Source organism: Gekko japonicus, unplaced genomic scaffold (assembly GCF_001447785.1).
Source record: "Gekko japonicus isolate JY-2015 unplaced genomic scaffold, Gekko_japonicus_V1.1 scaffold924, whole genome shotgun sequence".
In the NCBI taxonomy this organism is placed as follows: Eukaryota; Metazoa; Chordata; class Lepidosauria; order Squamata; family Gekkonidae; genus Gekko; species Gekko japonicus.
Genome location: NW_015170303.1, coordinates 686,640 through 709,806, shown reverse-complemented (window position 1 = coordinate 709,806; position 23,167 = coordinate 686,640). Strand labels below are relative to the sequence as shown.

The 23,167-nt window shown below is 47.0% G+C and overlaps 1 protein-coding gene across 1 annotated transcript in view; it reads left to right on the top strand.

Annotated features, from left to right (window-relative positions):
- The first annotated feature begins 442 nt into the window (after positions 1 to 442).
- ALDH1A3 (aldehyde dehydrogenase 1 family member A3) overlaps positions 443 to 23,167 on the top strand; it is a 55,971-nt gene continuing 33,246 nt past the window's right edge. Inside the window, exons 1-3 of the mRNA XM_015417969.1 lie at positions 443 to 668; positions 11,798 to 11,902; positions 19,848 to 19,988. Of these exons, the coding sequence (XP_015273455.1) occupies positions 567 to 668; positions 11,798 to 11,902; positions 19,848 to 19,988 (348 nt within the window). The 5' untranslated portion in view covers positions 443 to 566. The remainder of the gene's footprint in view (positions 669 to 11,797; positions 11,903 to 19,847; positions 19,989 to 23,167) is intronic.

Here is a 23,167-nt window from a genome sequence, read left to right as displayed (position 1 = left end):
TGCGAGCAAAAAAAATCTACTTTAGAAACTACGGGCATTAAAGTTGTGAGCGAGCAGTTTGGCTACCGTATAAATTAGTCTGCTCTGGAGCCCTCCTTCCTGAGCTGAGACAAGAATCTGTGAGCTGGAGGCTCAAAAACTGCGAGCTGGCTCACACTCGCTCAGCTTAGAGGGGACACTGCGCCTGCCCGAAAGCCACCAGGTCTCTGGGAGAGACGGAAGCACGGGAGGGAGGGAGGGAGGGAGCCGGCTCTGCTTCGCTCCCCTCCCCAACAATCCCCGGCATTGTCTGCAAAGGGGGCTCCGGCAATCCCGGCCGAGACCCCGCCCGGGCCAGCTGCTGCCGCCGCTGCCTCCTCGGGGAGGCGCAGCCTGCGCCGCTCCCACTCAGCCACCGGCCAGCCGGCCTCCCCCCCCTACCCTGCCGGGGGGAGCGGCCCGGCCGGCCGGGGAGCCAATGGGAGGGCCGGCGCGGGGTCGCGCAGGGGCGGCCGCCGGGCATAAAGGCAACGTGGCTGTCAGCGGGGCGAGCGGGCTTGGCTGGCGGGCGAGCGAGAGCCTCGGGCATGGCCGCGCTCAACGGGGCGGTGGAGAACGGGCAGCCGGAGAGGAAGGGGCCCCCGCAGCTGCCCCGGCCCATCAAGAACCTGGAGGTCCAGTACACCAAGGTAAGGCGACCGCGGGCAGAACGTCGGGGCTCCGGGAGATGCAGAAGGAGGTCTCTTTTCGCGTTTTGTTTTAAGGGAGTGAGTTTCTAGTCCTCATGGTAGTCTTAAAAAGGTCAAGGTCAAGGTTTCCCTTGCTCGAAAGCCAGTCGAGTCCGACTCTAGGGTTGCCGTGCTCATCTCCGTTTCCAAGCCGAAGAGCCAGCGCTGTCCGAAGACGTTTCCGTGGTCATGTGGCCCGCATGGCTAAACACCAAGGCGCACGGAACGCTGTTCCCTTCCCACCGAAACGGTCCCTATTTCTCTACTTGCAGTTTCTTGCTTTCCAACTGCTAGGTTGGCAGGACATGATAGTCTTGCCTTTCCCATAAAGGAAGAAAAGAAAGACAAACCCCACTCCTCTCCGTGGTGAGTGCTTCAATACAGAACAGCGAGTGAACTGATTCTCTCCCCCCCCCCCCAAGTCCCAGCCAACTTCTGGTGACCAATGTTCCCTCTAAGCTGTGGAGTCCTGTGAGCAAAAATTCCACTTTGTGAGCTACTGGCATTAGAATTGTGAGCAAGTTATTTGGCTGCTGCATGAATTAGTTTGCTCTGGAGCCATCCCTTCCTGAGCGAAGACAAAAACGTGTGAGCCGGAGGCTACAAAACTGTGAGCCAGCTCTCACTAACTCAGCTTAGAGGGAACACTGCAGTGGTGACCCCCTTGGGGTTTTCAAGGCAAGAGATGCTCAGAGGTGGTTTCCCGTGGCCTGCCTCTCTGGGTAGCCGCTCTGGCCTTCCTTGGTTGTCTCCCATCTAAGTACTGACCAGGTCTGACCTTAGCTTCCAAGATCTGAGGAGGTCAGGCTATCCGGGTCAGGGTGGCGAACTGCTGCCGGTTCTAAAATTAAACAATAGTCCAGAGGCATCTTTGGCATAAGCTTTGGTGAGTTAGTGCTTCTTTTGTCCAAAGTGCTCTGTACATCTGATGATGAACTCGGGCTCACGAAAGCTTCTTTCGGAAGACGTTTTGTTGGTTTTTAACGTGCCACCCTGGATTCCTGTCCCTGCTAGGATGGATTCCTGTCCCTGCTAGGATGCAATGTCGCTCCAGCCCATCTGGAATTACCTCCAAACTATGCACAGGGCAACTGATGGCACCTGTGTGTGGTTTTTGGGCTGCATTCCTTGTTATAGGCACCTCTTTCTGAAGGCATCTGGTCTCAGATGTATAGTTGACCATCCTGGGTGGTTATTTCTGTGTTGTTTTGATTTCATAGGAGACCAGATGGGAAGATAAAACAGGCCCTTGCTGTGTTTGTGGCAGAGTGGGAATGTCATACCCAGGCTTTCTTTTTGCTGACTTGTGCTGAACCCCCATGGGGTCATTTTTGAATGAATTAAAGTTCTCCATGTGCTACATGTATGATATTTAGAAAGAGCCCAGCACACCTTGTAGTGCATCAACTGGCAAACGTTGTTATGTTCCTGTAAGCCAAAGCTCCATCCCCTTAGGGCGACTGTGTTAAGATCTGAAGTCAGAGCTTCATGACTGACTTCTTAAGCTTTATGTTTTTTTTCATTCACTGCCCTATACCAGTTCTCACTAAATAAATCTATTCTCCAGCATCTTATAAAGAAAGAAGACTTGACTGAGTGTTGCAGAGCAAAAACTAGAAATCCAGTGACTTGGAACAGATTATTTCCTGTCACCTGGGGTGGCTTCTGTGGCAATGTCATGCCGTACCTTCACAAGGAGATAAGACTAATAGCGGCCATAGCCCTCTTTACCCCACAAGAGGAGTGAGCAAATGACTGCAGAAGTTCTCATGCACAAGAAAATGACGGGGTATGAATGGTGGGTAGAACTGAGCAGAATCTGTATGCAGGTTTGGCGTTTGTTATCTAAATATTTTCTCGGGAACCTGTCCTGTAGCTGGTGTGGAAAAGAGAAAAGGGTATCCTCGTGTGAAGGATTATTTAAAATAAGAGATCTAGAGGAGTAGCTGTGTTAGTCTGTTGCTGCAAAATAGTAAAAAGCCCAGTAGCACCTTGAAGTCAGGAATTGTAGCATAACAGCAGACGAAGAGAGCTGTGCTTCTCAATGGTTTATGCTAGAATAAAGTTTGTTAGTCTTAAAGGTGCTACTGGGGTTTTTTACTATTCTAAAATAACAGAGAGGCAATGCAATATTAGGTAAGGGCTGGTATTAGGTAAGGGCTGGTAATCTTGTCCTGAGCTTGGTGGAAAAGCTAGAATTATAAAACTGGGCCTTTTGCCCATACGGAAGTAAAGCGAAAGTCCGGTGGCACCTTAATGACTAAAAGCATTTATTTCAATATGAGCTTTTGTGAGTCACCCCTCACTTCATCAGATGTGTATAGCTGTATTTTTTTAAAATAAAATGGCCATAACGTTCCACGTGGGGATTATGCACAGCAGAGGATGCATTTGTGAGAGACCAAAAATGCTGAAACTTTAGTTTTGCTCAGTCCCGGCATCCATAGCCGTTTTCAATTAAAGCGGTGTCTTCCCATTCCTTCTCCATGAACGGCGATACTTTTTATTCTTTTTGGAATTCACAAAGGAAAACTGTGCGTGAACCATTTTTTTAAAATTTGTCGTAATAAGTGGCTAGGTGGCAAAAAAAATCAGGTGTGATTAAAATTTTAGTATATGTGCTGCCGAAGCACATTATGTGTTATTTTACATAATATATACACTTTTATTGTCTAAATTTATTTGCTGGAACTAAATGTATCATTTCTATATCATTATGCCATTAAAGGTGTCTGAATCGGATTAAAATCTGGTGCTGGTTTCTCCCTCCATTCCCCCCCCCCCCCCCTTCAACATTTCAAATAGTAATGAGAACTGTAGGGTTTAGTGGGGTATCTAAACCCAGAATCCCAGAAGAAAACAATGCTTGAGATTAAAGTTAGCTTGTGGAAGAAAACAAGGGGGAAATTATGTGTAAAATATGTCTGTAGTATAAGGAAGGATACAGCAGTTCCTGAAAGGTGAATGCGTGTTCTTGGTCTGTATTAAGGAGGCATTCTTCCAGGCAAAAAATCAAATGCGTGGGGATTTTTATATGCGCACACACACAAACCGATTTGCAATTTGATTTAAAAAATGCTTTGATAGTGCTGGGAGCCATCCAGTATGATAATAAATGCATCCAGAAACATTGTGGGATACCGCACAAGTATTTGGGAAATAAAGGATGAAGAGGCCAAGCAAACTCAAACCAGTGCCAAATGAACTGCTATACTAAACACACTCTGAAGTCATACTAGAGCTGTGTGAGGATGTCAGAATTTTGTAATATTTAATGACTAAAGATTTATTTTTAGTAAGCGTCTATCTGCTGCTTTGAATTTACCAACGAGCTTAAAAAGTTTAATTTTTCAAGACAGTTGCAAAATGCAGAATCTCAACAGGTACACTTCTGAACATCTAAAAAGAAGGGGTGTAAAGAACCAAAACTCAGATTTAATTTTTTTAAAATGACATAGGTGGTAAATAAATTCTGATAGCACTGGGTTTCTTCTGGTTTTTGGCAGAAGATGGAAATTTGTGTGTGGCAGGGTCTTCTCCCTTCTTCTCCTTGCTAGCCTCCTACACAGGAAGAAACAAAAAAACGCTCTAAGGTTCTCTTTCATCAGGAACAGTGAGGTGCAGTTTATACAGCAGCTGACCATGAATCAAGAATAGAGCATTGCCCCAAACAATCTTCTAGTAAAGCCAGACGTCACATAAAACACATATACGAATACAGCCTTCTGGGAAATGTCCATTTCAAAACATGATGATCATCTTGCAGTAAGACCAGAGCAGCGGTCATCTTTCCCGGAAAATTGAAACTATGGGTTACCTGGCTGGAGTGCAGAAAGGAACCTGTCTAGTCAGCAGAAAATTTCTTGGCGGGAGCAAGGGTGCGTGGGAAAGAAAGGAAAGTTGAGTGATATAAAGAAGTAAACCTACAGAAGAAAATGGCAAGGAGGGAGGACAGAAAAGCAGAGCAGAATGTAGCCAGGAGAGGAACTGGGAAGACTCAAGAACACAATACTTGAGGAGTCAGGAATGACCGTTGCTTACAAGTGCCGTTTGCTGAATCTTTGCCATCGCTAACCTGAAGGAGAACCGAGAGATTTCCAGTGAGTGCGAGATACTATTGCTTTGCAGTCCTAGATGCACTTACTTAGGAGTAAACCCAACTGGATTTAGGGGACTTTGTTCAGTATTCCAGTAAATCCAGTACGCATGGAAAGGAAAAAGCAGCGTGAACCGCTGACTGATTTAAAATATTTGCAGTGCGGTGTTCTGGGACCCAAGGCGAGTAACAGTAAAAGTAGCAAACAGTAAAAGTAGCATCCAGCAATGCGCAAGTGGAAACATAAGCAGGCTTAGTGCAATTCCGTTTGCACAAGATCTTGCGCCGCACCTGGTGCTTTCCACCTCTGAACTATAGTGCCCAGAAACCGATTGCACCAGATCTTGCACAAGCAGAAATGCAAGTGGGGACATAATGAGAGTTAGTTAGTTTAGCAAGCAGCTACCGCTTTCCCCCTCTCCCTTGTGTTTCCGCTTGAGCAAGAGCTGAAGCAGGAGTTTTAGACTGGGTCCAACTCATTCAAAGCAATTTTATAAAACCAACATGACAACTAAAAACAAGTTATACCCTGATTGGTAGGGTATTTCCACCTTTGTCCAGGCTCCGACTGCCCCCAAAGCCCTCTAGAACAGTTTTGTTTTGCATACTTTCCAGAAAGCCAAGAGGGCAAGCGCCCCAACCTCTTCTGTGTGGGAGGGGAGTGCTATAGAGACATGGGGCAGCCACGGAAAAGACATGAGCCCAGATGTGGCAGCATGTGCCTTAGATAACTGATAACAACTGCGTGCTTGTAAAAAATCAGGTTGTTTAAGCATCCTTTTAAATAGCAGTCCAGGGTTGCTGGATTGTCCCCTGTTAAGGAAAACAGTTTTGGGGGTTAATTAGTTCTTGAGAGCCAGTTTGGTGTCGTGGTTAAGTGCGCGGACTCTAATCTGGGAGAACCGGGTTTGATTCCCCACTCCTCCACTTGCACCTGGCTGGATGACCTTGGGCAAGCCGTAGCTCTGATAAGAGCTGTGCTTGAAAAAGAGCCGTTTCTGTCAGAGCTCTCTCGGCCCCACCTGCCTCCCAGGGTGTCTGTTGTGGGGAGGGGAAGGGAAAGGAGTTTGTAAGCCGCTCTGAGACACCTTCGGGTAGTGAAGGGCGGGGTATAAATCCTATCTCTTCTTCTTCTGATCTGTGCACAATCCAACTTTTGTTTTTTAAACTTCATTTTCTGCAGATTTTTTTTTTTTGGCGGGGTAGACGTTTTAATTTAAAAAGATATTGTGTTCTAAAAGTAAGGTGATGCATAACAACTCTGGAAGATAATGCAAATCTAGAGTAATTTTGGGTGCTTATTTATGCTACTGATTACTCAAGGAGATCTTTTTATTCTCTGTGCATGTGAGTGATAGGTAGATAGATAGATGGTAGAGAGTATTCATAAATTGCTTGATCTGCATCTATGGCTAAGGGTTATCATCCTCATTTAAAGCCTGCCTTTTGTACTGAGTCTCAAGGTGAATTACAGATTTTGTTTCTTTGCACTACACACGTTACAGTGAACGCATGTGTAAACACGCATCCTGCCTGGACATGTGCACACACCGGTTTGTGAGAAAGAGCCAATGCTATATCACTTCAGAAATGAAACCAGGGACCAGTATCTGGATAAATAAATGTGAGATTTGAGTCATGGGTTCAGCTGTACATGCACTGAATGTAACATGAGAATTACTCAACACACGTATAAAGAAAAATCAAGTGTACGTTGACTATATGGGCATTTACTTTAACTTCTGAACAGGACAGTGTTTGGTTTTCCTTTATGTACACTGAGTAATTCTCCTGTTGCATTCAACACATGTACAGCACGACATGTGATTGAAACCATACCTTTGTCCAGGTACTGTTCCCTGATTTCATTTTCAAAGGGAATGAGCGCTGGTTCTTTGTTACAAACAGGAGTACGTGTGTACACGAAGGTTGTTCCTATGTCCATTGTAACTTGTGAAGAGGTCTAATTGTGACCAGTTGCACCTGTGTGCCGTTCTTTGGAGTGTATGCTTTCTAAATGCCGGTTGTTGTTGTTGTTTTAAAATATCCTTTGGCTAGGAAAAAATATGCACATTGAGCTATATGGCCTTAATTCCTTCAGTCATCTGCTGGTCCCCCAGGAACAAAAATTAGCTTGTGCTTACCGTGAGCTCTTCAGCATGCTTACTGGAGTTGTTCCAAAAGAGATAAATTTTCTCCTTTACTTACCCAGATTCATCCCATTACAGAAACACCTGAAACCTATTTTGCTTTTTTGTCAGAGAAGCAATTTTCTTCTGGTTCTGGATACGACTGATGGGCTTTGTGCAGGAGAACTGTTCTGAGTCCCTAGTTAAAAGATAAAGATGGCCTGTGCCATTTGTATACTTAGGAAGTTCAAATAATAAAAAGTTCACCATTAAAAAAATACTCAGCAGAAAGGTACCCCCAAAATCTAACGTTTGGATCAGGCCTGACTTTGAGGGACCATCTTAAGCAAACAAATTTTTTTTTTTCCCTTGAGCGGGTCAAGAGAGACCCCATTTAAGTTTGTTTGGAAACCAGAGTTTGCTTCATCAGAGCTCCCTTCTGAAGCCTTCTCAAATTATTAATGATTTCTACCAGAGAGTGAAAAAAGCAAAGAGTAGCGCCTAAGATTTGAAGAAGCAGTGAGGGGAAGATTCAGACTTCTGGGAAGCAGGGTTGGTAGTGTGTGTTGTAACCCATGCATTTTGGAGAGGAATCCTCTTTTTGAGACCCCTCTGAAAACATCCATGTGAACATTCACATTTGTATGTGGTGAATGGAATGGCTTGCATTGTTAATGGGAATAGTTCTGAAAAGCTTACCTGGCAGATCCTTCCTTTAGTGAAGGCCAGTCTGTGGCCAGTTTGACATCTTCCACTGGAGAAGACTTCCTTGCAAAATATGATGGCCTAAACATTCACTCATAACAAGCTGGTTCTTGACTTGGGTTTAGAGTTGCCAACCTCTAGGTGGTATGTAGAAACAACAGAGAGATCACAGGATGGATGCAAACAATAATGAAAACAACCGTGATGTTATATTATGTAAATATATTTAGACTACTGTTCTGTGGTGAATCGTATTTCTTCATCACATTATAAAAATATACGCATACTCACAACGGGAATTGCATATAATACCGTTTCACATAACAGCTTTTTCTAAGTGTGCTGCGTGAATACCATTCGTTTTACACATCAGGAATTCTAATCCATGAATTAACACACAACATTCTTCCCACGTCAGTGAAACAGATTCTTTCGGTGCTCGGGTTTCAGTGTTTCATTGAAGTGGGAAGACTGTTGTGTGTTAATTCGTGGATTAGAATTGTTGACGTGTAAACGAATGGTATTCACGCAGCACAGAAAAGGTTGTTGTGTGAGACGGTATTATATGCAGTTCCTGTTATGTGTATGCATATATTTTTATAATGTGATGAAGAAATATGATTCGCTACAGAATAGTAGTCTAATTTTCATAATAGAACATCACGGTTGTCTTCATTATTGTTTTTAACCTCCAGGAGGTGGCTGGAGGTATCCCGGAATTACAACTGGTCTCCAGGTTACAGAGATCAGTTCCCTGGAGAAAATGGCTGCTTTGGAGGGTGGGCTCTATGACATTATACTCCACTGAGATCCCTCCCCTCCTTAAAGTCCACCCTCCACAGGCTCTGTGTTGTTGTTCAGTCGCACAGTCGAGTCTGACTCTTCGCGACCCCATGGACCAGCTCCCGCCAGGCCTTCCGGTCTTCTGCCGTCCTCTGAAGTTTGCTCAACTTCATGTTCGTTGCATCTATGACACTGTCTAACCATCTCATCCTTTGCCGTCCCTGTCTTCTTTGACACTCAATCTTTCCCAGCATCAGGGTCTTCTTCTCCAGTGAGTGCTCCCTTCTCATTGGGTGGCCAAAGAGATGGGAGTACCAGACCATAGGCTCTACCCCCCCCCCAAAAAAATATTCCAGGTATTTCCCAACCCAGAGCTGGCAACCCTACTTGGGGTAAGGTCTGATGATCTCTAGGAACCCCCATGAGGATTATAAAATTCAGAATAGCATTTTCAGCTTCCCTTTGGGCCAGTTCAGATTATGACCCCGAAATCCCTGCGAGCATCTCCTGTGATCTATGAAGGGCCGTTTTGTGGTTGATCTCTCTAGAGGGCCAAACTAGATGTTACCTCCGCCGTGAATAAGGTTGGGGGTTCCCTGGCCTGTTTACAGATAGTCGTGACATCAGGGACCTGTATGTGGAGCTCCGCAGTAGGGAAGATATGGGGTTGCCAACCTTCAAGGGGGGGCCTGGAGATCTCCCAGAGTTACAGCTGATTTCCAGACTGCTGAGATCAGTTCCCCTGGTGAAAATAGCTAGATTCAAAGTCCAGTAGCTGCGGTGGCTCAAGTGGTTAAGACGCTGAACTGCAGGCTGCGGAAGGTCAGTAGTTCAGCGGTTCGAGACCCGGGTGCCGCAAGACGGAGTGAGCTCCTGTCTCTAGTTCCATCTCCTGCCAACCTAGCAGTTTGAAAGCAAGAAATTGCAAGTAGATAAATAGGTACCACTTGAGTGGGAAGGTAACAGTGTTCCGTGCGCCTTGGTGTTTAGTCATGCCGGCCACATGACCACGGAAACGTCTTCGGACAGCGCTGGCTCTTCGGCTTGGAAACGGAGATGAGCACCGCAACCCGAGAGTCGGACTCGACTGGCTTTCAAGCAAGGGGAACCTTTACCTTTACCTAGCACCTTAGAGATCAACGGGAGTTTGAGGGTATGAGGTTTTTGAGAGTCAAAGTTCCCTTCATGGGATAGCATTCTGACTTGCAGAACCGTATGCCCTGAAAATCTTGTCCGTTGCTAAGGTGCTACGGACTCAAGTCTAGCTGGATTTTTTTTTGCAGACGGACACTCTCTGAAACTACCCAATGAAAATGGCTGCTTTTGAGGGTGGTCTCTGTGGCATTATATCCTGCCGAGGTCCCTTCAAACCCCAACTGCCCCAGGATCCACCCCCAAACTGGAGTTGAAAACACTAAGTAGATAGGGTGTCTCCCCCCCATAGCCATTTCTGCTTGGGAAAACGGCATGGGAAGGAAGGCTGAAATGCCTTCTCCCTCCGCACCCTACTCCCGAGCCAAATCCGGTCCCAGGGTTCTTGGGAATGCTAGTCCCCAATGTTATGTTTGTTCATAAAACAAGTCAGGGAACCCTGAACCAACTCATCGCAACTCTAATGTCTGCTTTGTCTCTAAGAGAATAAATGTTTCTTGATGATCATTCTAAAGCATGAAAGGACATTCGTGAGCTCTGAATGGCACCATTTGCTTTCCTGCAGTCTTTTCAGACGATACAAGCAGGGGAAACGTGTGTGTCTCTGAGAATGTGGTGAAAGAGATCACGGGGCAAGCTGTGTCCTGGGCCTGGTGTGTTCACACAGAACATACTGGAGTCCAGACAGTACAAGACTTTCTCTGCACAACTGGCAACTCAGGGCATTGGTAAAAATGGTCCCTCCATCATTCAAATCATATTTTGACGATAGCCCTCATGCTGGTATGTCGATCTTTGCTCCTAGAGACCTACATCTTCTCCTTTCTTTCTTTTGGGCAGTTTCTTTTACCGTTTCATCATGAAATCAAGAGTGGTTAACATGGAATTGCTGCCCAAACAAGAAATGCAGTCCAGTCAGAAACCAAATACAGAATAGTTCTTCACAATCTCTAAGAGTCAGTTGTCGGTGACCTGATTGTTTGTGCAGCTTCTGATTAGTGAAGTCTGAATTTACGGTCTCCAAAATCCTGGAGACCCTCGGCATTATCCAAAACTATAATCTGCAAGAACAACTTTTCCCCACCTGTCTTTGTGAGGATCAAACTGATGGAGAGGTCATGCTTGTATATGAAAAGAGGTGTTCGCCATGAGGTGTCATTTGTTTATATGTTTTTATTTAATTACTTTATATATACTTTTTAAAAATGCTGTTTTAAATTGGGGGGGGGGAATGATGTTTTGATGTTCACCGCCTTGGGGACCCTGTTTGGGTGGATTATGTGTTGTAGAAATGAAATGTTTTCGGCAAATAAATATGCTGCATGTGATGTTCCTGCCTGGGAACTAAGACCACAGAGAGACGCGCTCTTGAAGAAATTCATCTGATGGGCACATGAGAGAATGCTTTTTCAGTGGGAGCCCCACGCTTATGGAACACCTCCCCACAGGGGTGCACCTGGCCCCCTCACTTTTGATCTTTAGGAGACAGTTGGAAGATCATGACCAGTGTTCCCTCTAAGCTGAGTCAGTGTGAGCCAGCTCACAGTTTTTTTAGCCTCTGGCTCGCACATTGTTGTCTCAGCTCAGGAAGGGATGGCTCCAGAGCCAACTAATTTATGCAGCAGCCAAATCGCTCTCTCGCAGCTTTAATGCCGGTAGCTCACAAGACTCCACAGCTTAGAGGGAGCATTGTTCCTGACGGCATTGGGTTCGTTCTTCTACCTACCGGCAGTTTAAAATTTTTTATTTTAACTTGTGGCTTTTATGTTTTGAATTGGCCATTGACTCTGTCTGTGACCTTATCTGAAATATTTATTTGGAGGGAAGCGCCAATTATCCGGTTGCTAGCAGAGCATTTACGAGGCTCATTCCGGCCTGAGCGTGTGAGGAGGAATTTCTTGCTGCACCTCACCGGTAGCAAGTAAAAACTCACCATGCAGGAACGACACTGGGGAATTTGTGGATCTGTACGTGGCTCGTAAATGCTCTGCTAGCAACCGGATAGTTGTGGGTTTTATGTATTTTATTGTCTTCCATCATTGTTTACATTGTAAGCCACCGTGGGGTCCTGTAAGGTACAAAGATAGACGTTTTAAACAAATAACATTTCAGTATGGATTGGGGGGGGAAGTGAAATCCCTGCTCATGGAAATTGAATGTGTTTCTTTAGTTCTTCGTATAACGTCGACCCCTTTCTCTCTTCCCCACCCCCCCTTCCTCTTCAGATATTTATTAACAATGAATGGCACGAATCCAAGAGCGGAAAGAAATTCTCAACCTATAGCCCTTCAAGGGCTGAGAAGATCTGTGACGTGGAAGAAGGAGACAAGGTCTGGTTAGTTTCTTCTCCACGGGAAGTTCTTGCTGGGGGTGCAGAAATACAAGGAGGCCGGCTGCAGACTTGGCAGCTCAAATCGCACATCCTCTCAAACAAATGAGGAGAGAAGCGCTTGTTGATAGCTAGTCCGGTCTCCTTGCTGGATTCTACCTGACATTGTTTCTCTGGGATAGAGGCGCTCCTAGAGCGCTCAACTGGAATAGGGGTGTGTGTGTGTATGTGTGAGAGGGGAACTTGGGACCAATTTACATTGCATTATCTTCACCGCAACATTTTCTTCTAGAGCAGCACACAGGGTTCTCCCTTCTGTTTTATTCTCACCAACAGCCCTGTAAGGTAGATTTGGCACAGGGTAAAGGGTCCTGGGTTCTGATTGTCAGAGCTGAGGTCCGAACTGATCTCTGGCCTGGTGTTCTAAACATGACACCATTTATTTGGTTAAGGCTTTTTTAATGGCACCATAGGGGACGGTTATTTTTGGCTTAATGAACACCCCAAAGTCTTGAATCGAGGTCTGGGGGTGCCTTTTATTGCAGGGTGGTGCTTGTTCGCACGGGGATCAGAGTACCCCAAACTTGTCAGATCTCGGAAGCTAAGCAGGGTCAGCCCTGGTTAATACTTGGATGGGAGACCACCAAGGAAGTCCGGGGTTGCTATGCAGGGGAAGGCCATGGCAACCCACCTTTGAGTGCTTCTTGCCTTGAAAACCCCATGAGGGGTTGACGTAAGTCAGCTGGGACTTGAGGGCACTTTTCACCTCCATCAATTTGTTGTTGTTGTTCAGTCGCACACTCAAGTCCGACTCTTCGCGAGCCCATGGACCACATCACGCCAGGCCCTCCTGTCTTCCGTCGTGCTCCAGAGTTTGCTTAATTGCATGTTCGTTGCATCGCTAAGACTGTCTAACCATCTCATCCTTTGCCGTCCCCGTCTTCTTTGACCTTCAGTCTTTCCCAGCATCAGGGTCTTCTCCAGGGAGTGCTCCCTTCTCATTGGGTGGCCAAAGTATTTGAGCTTCAGTTTCATTATCTGGCCTTCCAGGGAACAGTCCGGGTTGATTTCTTTTAGGATGGACTGATTTGATCTCCTTCCAGTCCAATGGACCCTCAAGAGTCTTCTCCAGCACCATAGTTCAAAAGAATCTATTCTTCGGCGCTCGGCCCTCCTTATAGCCCAACTCTCGCAGCCATACATTACTACTGGGATTACCTCCATCAATATGGTGTCAGCTAGCTGCCGTGCTTTCTTTGTTTTCTTTTGTCCCTGACTTCTGTGCAGCCGCACATGCTTGCTTAGTTTAGCTACCGTGGGTAACATAAGGGAAGCGCTCTCCCCCCCCCCCCCGCGAACTGGCCCAGCCAGACAGCGTTATCAGTATAACCTTGAAGGGAAGGGAGGGCTTGGATTCCACTATGGGTGTGAATATTTCTGCTCTCAAAGGATTGGGGTGAGTCTCCCATTCATGATGTAATATCCCGCCGGGAGAATTCCCCCCCGCGCGCTTGGATTTCATTTGCTTAGCTAGATGCAGCATCAGAGTATATGTATGGAGCCCCTTGCACTAATCGTCATTCCTGACAATGTACCTGTACCACTTGGCAACAGACCAGTGTTCCAAATAAAACATAGCCTTTTCAGGAGAGTGTGTTTGGACCTGCTTGCTGTTGACCCTGACAGAATACTGGTCTGTTGCCAAGTGGTACAGGTACATTGTCAGGAATAACGATTAGTGCAAAGGGGCTCCATACACATACTCTGATGCTGCATCTAGCTATTTTTGATCAACGGCATGGGGTAGGCATTCGTGGAAGAGACTGCATTCAATCCACGATAGTCAGTACACAGTCTTAAGCCCCCATCTTTCTTTTTCTGGAAGACCCCATCTTTCTTTTTCCGGGGGCTGCAAACGGGGAAACAGCTGGCCGGATGAATCCCCTTCTTGCTGCTTGCTGCCGTGCTTTCTTTGTTTTCTTTTGTCCCTGACTTTTACGCAGCTGCACATGCTTGCTTTGCTCAGCTACCATGGGTAACATAAGGGAGGCGCTCTTTCCCCCGTGCAAACTGGTTCAGCCAGACAGCGTTATCAGTATAACCTTGTTTTAGATTTAGGCAAATCTGATTCTACAGTCACATCATTGATCAGTCTGAGCACTTTAAAAGGCCCGATGTACTTCCACGCCAATTTCTGAGAGGACTGCGAGAGTCTCAAATTCCTTAAACTGCAGTTTCCCAAACAGACTAGTAAGGATTTGGTACAGTCTGTGTGTGGCTTGTGACTGACCAGTTTTCCGAGTCCACCACTGATTGCCCGCCGAACAGAACATGGGGCTGTTGTGCAGTTGCCTGTCAGACCCCCGTACGTCCTCACTCCCAACAACACTCTTCAGATGCAAGATTTGTTTATTGAGGTATGCAGTCGATACAGGTGTAAGCCAACTTGTGTCAGAACTGGCGGGCATTGGCGCCATGCCCACTATTATACCCATTTCAATCTACCCCCCTTATGCCATGGTCCAGTCACACTGGTCAGTCATCCCGCCAAGTCGATGCGCGGTCTCCCCACCCACTCACACACTACAAAGTGTGTCTATAGCAGCGCTCCTGGCAGCAAAGGCTTCAAGGACACTTCGTCTTCCCTCCTCAACTTGGGAATTGTTACAGGCGTCTAGCAAAGCCTGTTCCCACACATTCCTTCCCCCATTCACTCCCCCCCCCTCCCAGCACAAAACGAAAACATCACAGAGAACAGGAATCAACGTGGCAAACGGAAGTACTGAGCTTGACATTGCCCCCTTTGTACAAAATGTCCGAGGCTGCATGCCGGCCTGACCACTAGGCAAACCGAAGTGATCCCGTGGGGTGCCGGGATCTGAAGAAGAAATGAATGTGCCGTTGAATCACCAAGCCCGCTCATGGTGAGCCCATCCATGAGGCATTATCCGCAAGTGAGCAGAAGTGGATTGCCGTTGCCTTCTTCCATATAGTGGCCCCAGTTCTCCTTGGGGTCTCCCACTGAAGTACTGGTCATGTCTGACCCTGCTTACTTCCCCAAGCCCAGAAGACCTTGGGCTAAGCTGGGCTGAGGAGCTGGGATTTGAGGGGCACCAAGAAGGTGAGGGGAGCCTCCTCTCCTGTCTTGAAGGGAAGCCTGCTGTTAACTGGCTTCTAGAATCTCTGTTTCTGTTGACGCTGGTCTTCTAGAGCTGCCAGGTTGGAACACGGAGGGCTTTTGAAGAACCTATCTCATTTTATTTTTGCATTTTTTTGCTTTTGAATGCCCAGTAAAACAGTCTTGTGGGCAAAAATTCTACTTTGTGAGCTCCTGGCATTAAAGTTGTGAGTGAGCGATTTGGCTACTGCATAAATTAGTTGGCTCTGGAGCCCTCCTTCCTGAGCTGAGACAAAAATATGTGAGCCGGAGGCTAAAAAGCTGTGAGCTAGCTCACACGCTCCTGCCAACCTAGCAGTTCAAAAGCAAGAAATTGCAAGTAGATAAATAGGTACCACTTCGGTGGGAAGGTAACAGCGTTCTGTGCGCCTTGGTGTTTAGTCATGCCGGCCACATGACCACGGAAACGTCTTCGGACAGCGCTGGCTCTTCGGCTTTGAAACGGAGATGAGCACCGCAGCCCTAGAGTCAGACCCAACTGGCTTTCGAGCAAGGGAACCTTTACCTTTACTTTACCTCACACTAACTCAGTTTAGAGGCTATTTTAAAATCCATCATCTCTCAAGGAATAACTTCAGTGCTGACCAATGTTCCCTCTAAGCTATGGAGCTCTGTGAGCAAAAATTCTACTCTGTGAGCTACTGGCATTAATGTTGTGAGCAGGAGATTTGGCTGCTGCATAAATTAGTTTGCTCTGGAGCCCTCCTTCCTGAGCTAAGACAAAAATGTGTGAGCCGGAGGCTAAAAAACTGTGAGCTAGCTCACACTAACTCAGCTTAGAGGCTATTTTAAAATCCATCATCTCTCAAGGAATAACTTCAGTGCTGAGTCTGGGAACCCATAGCGGCTTATAGAATTCCTCTTCTCCAGTTAATCCTCACAACAACCCTGTGAGTTAGGGTAGACTGAGATTGGGGGGGCTGGCCCAAGGTCACCCAACAAGCTCCCCGGCAGCGTGGGGATTCGAACCTGGGTCTCTCAGCTCCTAGTCCAACTCTCTAGCCCCTGCATCGTGCTGGCTGTCTTACAAAACACATTCGACAACGTTAATAAACAGTTGCTCTTATCTGGATCAGAATCACGCAGAAGGCTTTTATTCCCCCCCCCCCAATCAAAACATGAGAATTTTGCCCTGGTTGATAGCTGTGATGGAGCTGATCTTCCGTTCCCCTGCCAGCCACAAATGCTAATTGCATATTAAGCCTCGGTATTGCAACATCCATGTAATCCAACACTGATTAAGAGCTGGGTGGATTAAGAATGGAATTTCAGCCTTGCCCATAGAGTTTCCTTGTTCTTGAGGGTTCCAGTTCGGACCTCTCTCTCTCTCTTTTTAAAATATTATTCTTGTAACTAAGAGGTTACGTGGGCCTGGCCTGACATTTCGATTGAAAGATTCCAGCTGAGTTTGGCCACTTGCGTAAGAATGGCTGCGCAGCGTTCCAAACCACATATAAAGGTATTTAAACAATCTGAATGCTGCTTAAATCTATCCGGATCTCGGTGGCATGTGGCTCTGGCCAGAGAAAAGGAGTCTTGGTGGCACGTGACCTGGGGACAGACGTCTGTCTGTTCTGGTCTAGAATTACGTCCATCTGCTCTGCTTTGGGGAATTGCTCTCCTTGCACATCCTAATCCGCAAGTGTATTTTGCTTCACGACTGATTGAAAGGTCCTTTTCTGTAGGGGCTGCTCTAGTTCATTTTCATATTGTGCTTTCGAAAAACAGCACTGAAGGAGAGATGCTATGTTAAAGCATGAAACTGCTTGAACCTTGAAATTTCCTCCCCCAAATCTCCAGGAATTTCCCAGTCTGGAGCTGGCAACCCTACCTAAGGTCAGGGGTAATCCAGTCTCCAGTCTCACAGGCCGCCTTTCAATTAGCTGTCTCTGGTAAAGAGATGAGCCACAATGTTGAGCCTATCCCAGTTCAGACTTCAGAACCTCTTTGGAAGCAGGTGAGAAAAAGCCTACTGCTTTCTATTGAGCAGCAAGATTGTCTGTGAACAGTTGTTGTTGTTGTTGTTCAGTCGCACAGTCAAGTCCGACTCTTTGCGACCCCATGGACCAGATCACGCCAGGCCTTCCTGTCTTCCGTCAGTCTTCTCCAGCACCCTAGTTCAAAAGAATCTATTCTTCTGCGCTCGGCCTTCCTTATAGTCCAACTCTCACAGCCATACATGACTACTGGGAATACCATTGCTTTGACCATGCGGACTTTTGTTGGCAGGGTGATGTCTCTACTTTTTATCATGCTGTTTAGGTTCGCCATCGCTTTCCTCCCAAGGAGCAGGGAGTACCCTGAGGAATTTGAGAAAAGTGGTGTGAATTAGGCAGGGCTTTGGATGTTTGAAATGCTGGTGGCTGCTCCCATCCATATTTTTGATTTGTTTGTTTCAAGTTTGATACTGGATGTTTGCCGAATAAACCAGGTAGAGTGTGCTGGCACTTCTGTTACCTTTCCCTTACGCCTGTTCTGTCTGGCTGTATGCCCGGCTCTGCCAAAAACTCACCAGGTTCTCTCTACTGACTGGTCAAAGTCTTTTCCCTGGTTTCACCCATTAACCAGAGGTCTGTGGTTAGATTAGGATCTGGGAGACCCAGGTTCGAATCCCCACTGTGCCATAGAAGCCCATTGAGTGATCTGGGATTAGTCACATGCCTACAGCCTAACCTACTCCACAGGGTTGTTGGGAAGGTGAAGGAGGAGAGAGGAGAACAGTGTAAGTTGGTTTTGGGTTCCCATTGGGGAGGAAAGTGGGGTATAAATGAAGTAAAATGATAAAACTGGTCTGGTAACTCTAAATACGGAGAGGTGAAAGGTTCCCTCTAAGCTGCGGAGTCTTGTGAGCAAAAATCCTACTTTGTGAGCGACCGGCATTAAAGTGGTGCGCCGGCTATTTGGCTGCTGCAGAAATTAGTTTGCTCTGGAGCCATCCTTCCTGAGCTAAGGCAAAAAGCTGTGAGCCAAAGGCTGAAAAACTGTGAGCCAGCTCACCCTAACTCAGCTTAGAGGGAACACTGGTGCTGATGGAATTGGCCATTCCTCACAGAAAAGAGATTTTTTTTCAGAATGCACATAGACCAAAGATCTATATGGAATAAGCCCTGGGAACTGGAAGGGCTTGTTGGCCAAGGCTGGAGTGGACTGTAGGATTGCCAATCTCCAGGTGGGAACTGGGGATTTCCAGGCAACAGAGATCTGTCCCCTGGAGAAAATGGCTGCTTTGGCGGGTGGGCTTTATGGCATTACACCCTGCCGAAGTCCCTCCCATCCCCAAACCATCCCCTCACAAGTCTCAAGGAATTTCCGAACCCGGAATTGGCAACCCTAGGAGTAAGATGAAAGCTGTCACTGGTTTTTGGTAGGTCTGGCAGCACAGCCCCACAGTTTCACGTGCTCTCAAGGGTAAAGCCCAGTTATTTTTGCAGTAACTTTTGCATCCAGTTATTCCGGGATGAATGGAACTTAACGGCTGAACAGGCTTCCCAAGTACCTACCATGATTCAGCGGGGGACACAGATGTCTTCGCAGGATCATTCCCGCGGGGACAACAGACACGCCGCACCATGCCGTCGCCAGGAAGTGACGCTGGGTGACGCTCTGGCAATGGGGCTCGAAACTCAATGGTACCATCGAGTTTTCAGCCCCATTGCCAGAGCGTCGCCCAGCGTCACTTCCTGGCGACGGCATGCTGTGTTACAGGGAGGAATGGTCCGGCTGGGAAGCATGTTTCCCTCGCCGGATCGCGGTAAGTACTTGGGAACCCTACGGCTGAAGCTTTCTCTTCCCATAAGATCGTCTTCCCATGGGTTGTTGTTGGGGGGCGGGGGGGGGGACTGGGAGAGAGGTTTGCTCGACTACTGCAACGCTCTCTACATGGGGCTGCCTCTGTCGCAAATCCGGAAGCTGCAGCTGGTGCAGAAGGCTGCGGCCAGGCTGCTGATGGGTCTACCTAGTAGGGACCACATCCGGCCTGTGCTGAAAGCGTCGCACTGGCTGCCGATAGCGTACCGGATTCGCTTCAAAGTGCTGGTTCTTACCTTTAAAGCCCTAAATGGCTGGGGTCCAGCATACCTAAGGGACCGCCTTTCCCCATATGTTCCCCCGTGAGCACTACGGTCTGGGACGCAACACCTCCTGGCTATGCCAGGTCCCAAGGAGGCCAGGCTGGCTGCTACCAGGGCCAGAGCCTTTTCGGTGGCGGCTCCTACCTGGTGGAACGAGCTCCCGGAGGAGATCCGGGCCCTGCGGGACCTCGCACAGTTCCACAGGGCCTGCAAGACAGAGCTCTTCCACCAGGCGTTTGAGTAGGAGCCGCCACTACTGTACCATCATTATGATCTGGCCCTGGAAGAAAGATCGATAGCGCTAAGCGGAACAGATGGCACTGAGTGGATATAACAGCATTAATACACCATCTTTATGGTAATTTAATCTGAACATCGAGAGCACTTAATAATGTCGAAATCTGTTGATTGATTTTAAATGTTTTTAATTGTTTTGTGTGAGGCTTGTGCCTGATTGTGAGCCGCCCTGAGCCTGCGCTGCGGGGAGGGAGGGCTATAAACCGAATTTATAAATAAATAAATAAACATGGCACATGGGAATCACAGGTCTTTCAGTCACCCTTAGAAGCTTCCATATTATTACTGCAATTGTTCATTGGCCACTCATCACTGTATTTCAGTACAAATCCATGCTTTCTCTCTCCATGAATGCTTCTGCCATCCCCTTCTAGCCCAAGTTTCTTTTGTTGGTTTTGTAGGCGGACGTAGATAAAGCTGTGGAGGCAGCAAAAACTGCTTTCCAAAGAGGATCGGCGTGGAGGCAAATGGACGTCACCAGCCGAGGGAGACTCTTACACAAGCTGGCCGATCTCATTGAGCGTGACAGAGTTGTGTTGGCGGTAAGTGAACCATCGCTGGCTGGCGTGTGAGCCGTCGCAGAAGGCAGTGGAGGCGGGTGGGTACAGGGAATGGTGAGCCAGAAGTGTTGACCAATTTGGCTTGGGCTGGAATCCACAAGTGGTTTGGTCCAGAGTAGATCCATTAGTGCGTGGCGCTGTTTCAAAGAGAGAGAGAGAAAGTTGTAAAGCATTTTAACTTGTTTTCTTGGCATGATCCAGAGAATAAAAGCTAGGCTTTTAAGAGGTGAGGGGGTAGAGAACTGAGAATCCAAAGAAAGCAGCCAAGTAAAATCATTTGAATTATTTATTTTTTGTGCTGATAGACAATAGCATTCAAGATTTTTTTTCAAACTGAAAATGCTTTAAAATATTTTTTTTGGGGGGGTGGGGGAAGTTCATACCCTGCTGTGCCACCTAATCTAGGTATCCATGATGGCTTACAGCCTAAATTTTAAATCAATCAACGACAAATTTTAAACCAATCAACAACAATTTCTGTAAAAAAAACAACAACCCAGAATAAACTTAAAATTTCAGCCCCCTCAGTAAGAGCCCTAAGAAATGAATCTAACCTCCAGGTTAGACTATTGCAACATGCATTATGCAGGGCTACCCTTGTACCTAATCCAGAAGTTGCAGCTAGTGCAAAATGCAGCAGTGAGTGGATATATACTGACTGTGACGTCTCCGCAGGCACACATCTGGCCGGTGTTATGCCAATAGAATTCCAGATCCGTTTCAAGGTGCCGGATACCACAAGTTTTAGAAATGCCATCTTGTGATCAAGTCGGACTTTAGAATGGTTGTTTTCGGGCTTTTAATCTGCTTTATCCTCTGTTCAGTATATTCTATATTGTATCCTGCCCTGAGCCTGCTTGCGAGGAGGACGGGGTAACAATTGAATTAAATAAATAAAACTGAATGCTTCCAAAAGCCTGGATGAATACAGATGTTTTTAACTGGCATAGAGAAAGTGCCTGACGTACATGTGTGGGATGATGTTCCAGAGTCTGGGGAGGATCCATCCCACAAATTGGTTCCGCTAGTGGAAGTGCTCTCCTCTGGCAGAAGGCACAGGAAATGCCAGGTTAGGCATTTCCTGGAGACTTGTAGGTGGAGGCTGGGGAGGGACTTTAGTGGGGTCCAGCAGGAACTTATTAGCATAATAGGCCACACCCAACACCAGAAACTCATTAGCATATTAGGCCACACCCCCACATTACTAGAACTGTGGTCATCCAGCCACGCCCACCATTTGCTTCTTATTCTGTTGACCTTGTTTGTTGTCAAAACCCAGGGCTTTTTTTGTAGCAGGAACTCCTTTGCATGTCAGGCCACACACCCCTAATGTAGCCAATCCGAATGAGTGTCTGCTGTTGGGTGTGGTCTGTTATGCTAATGAGTTCCTGCTGGGCGTGGCCAACTCGGGAGCCAGCCGGAACGCCGTTCCTGTGCATTCCTGTCCAAAAATAACGCTGGTGGGGTCTATAGAATCCACTCTCTGAAGCAGTGATTTCCTCCAGGGGATCAGTTAGAATTCTGGGAGGTCTCCAGGCCCCACCTGGAGGCTGGCAACTCTAGAAAGGAGGCTTTCCCCAATGATGGGAGGGAAGTTTTCTTCTGTAGAATGAGAGCCCCTCCCTCCAGTGGGAAAACGGATCCACAGGGTCAAACTCTCTGAGTGCCACTGACCCGATTTAAATCTTAAATGTTGGTTTTATGTTTTGTATGTAACCTATTTTATGTATTTTATTCATACTGTAAGTTCCATAGGAAGAAAGGTGGGCGATAAATATTTAAAATAAATAAATACATTTCTAGCACCTCGTTTTTGGACCAGGGCCTTGGTAGATCTTAAGGCCCAGGCTGTTGGGATGGAAGCTGTCAGTTCTTTTGGTGCCAGATGAAGGAACCACCCACAAGCTGAAGTTAAAAGGAACCGTGATGAGTAAACCAGCATCATGCGTTTCAGATCAGTGCTCCCCCTAAGCTGTGGAGTCTTGTCAGCAAATATTCTACTTCGTGAGCTACTGGCCTTAAAGTTGTGAGCGAGCGATTTGGCTCCTGCAGAAATTAGTTTGCTCTGGAGCCCTCCTCCCTGAGCTAAGACAAAAATGTGTGAGCTGGAGGCTAAAAAACTGTGTGCTAGCTCACACTAACTCAGCTTAGAGGGAACACATCAATGTTCCCTCTAAGCTGTGGAGTCTTGTGAGCAAGAATTCTTTGTGAGCTACTGGCATTAAAGTTGTGAGCGAACGATTTGGCTGCTGCATAAATTAGTCTGATCTGGAGCCATCCTCCCTGAGCTAAGACAAAAATGTTTGAGCCGGAGGCTAAAAAACTGTGTGCCGGCTCACACTAACTCAGCTTAGAGGGAACACTAGTTCAGATCCTGATTTGATAGGCCCTAATTAGTCCCATCTCAGGTTCCAGCTCCCGCCGACCTAGCTGTTCAAAAGTAAGAAATTGCAAGTAGATAAATAGGTACCGCTTCGGTGGGAAGGTAACAGCATTCTGCCCGCCTCGGCGTCTAGTCATGCCGGCCACATGACCATGGAAATGTCTTCAGACAGCGCTGGCTTTTCGGCTTGGAAACGGAGATGAGCACCTCAACCCTAGAGTCGGATTCGACTGGCTTTCGAACAAGAGAAACCTTTACCTTTAACTAGCCATAGAAACCAGTGTTCACTGTTAGTTTGGTTAAACCACAGCTTCGTGTGACCGTGGCTCAGTGACTCTGCTTGGCATGCAGAAGGCCTCAGGTTCAATCCCCTATGGCATCTCCAGTGAAAAGGGCTCAGGTTGGGGGTGATGTGAAAGACCTCCTCTGCCTGAGACCCTGGAGAGTTTCTGCCAGACAAAGTTGACAAGCCTCATCTTGATGGACTGAGGATGTGATTTGGTATAAGGGCAACTTAATTCTAGCATAGCCAGTTGTGTAGAAGCGCAAGGATCAATATAGTCAACCAGGCTTTTTTTCCTGGGGGACCGTGCCAGAACTCCGTTCCAGAATCTCTTCCACTCAGGGCCGGCTCACTCACTAGGCGAACTAGGCGATCGCCTAGAGTGGGACGGCCCTTAGGGGCACCAAACTGCACCCGGCCCCATACTCTGGGAGTTTCTTGATTATTTGTGTTTTTCATTCTTCCTAAAATGCATTTATTTTTTAAAATTGGTGG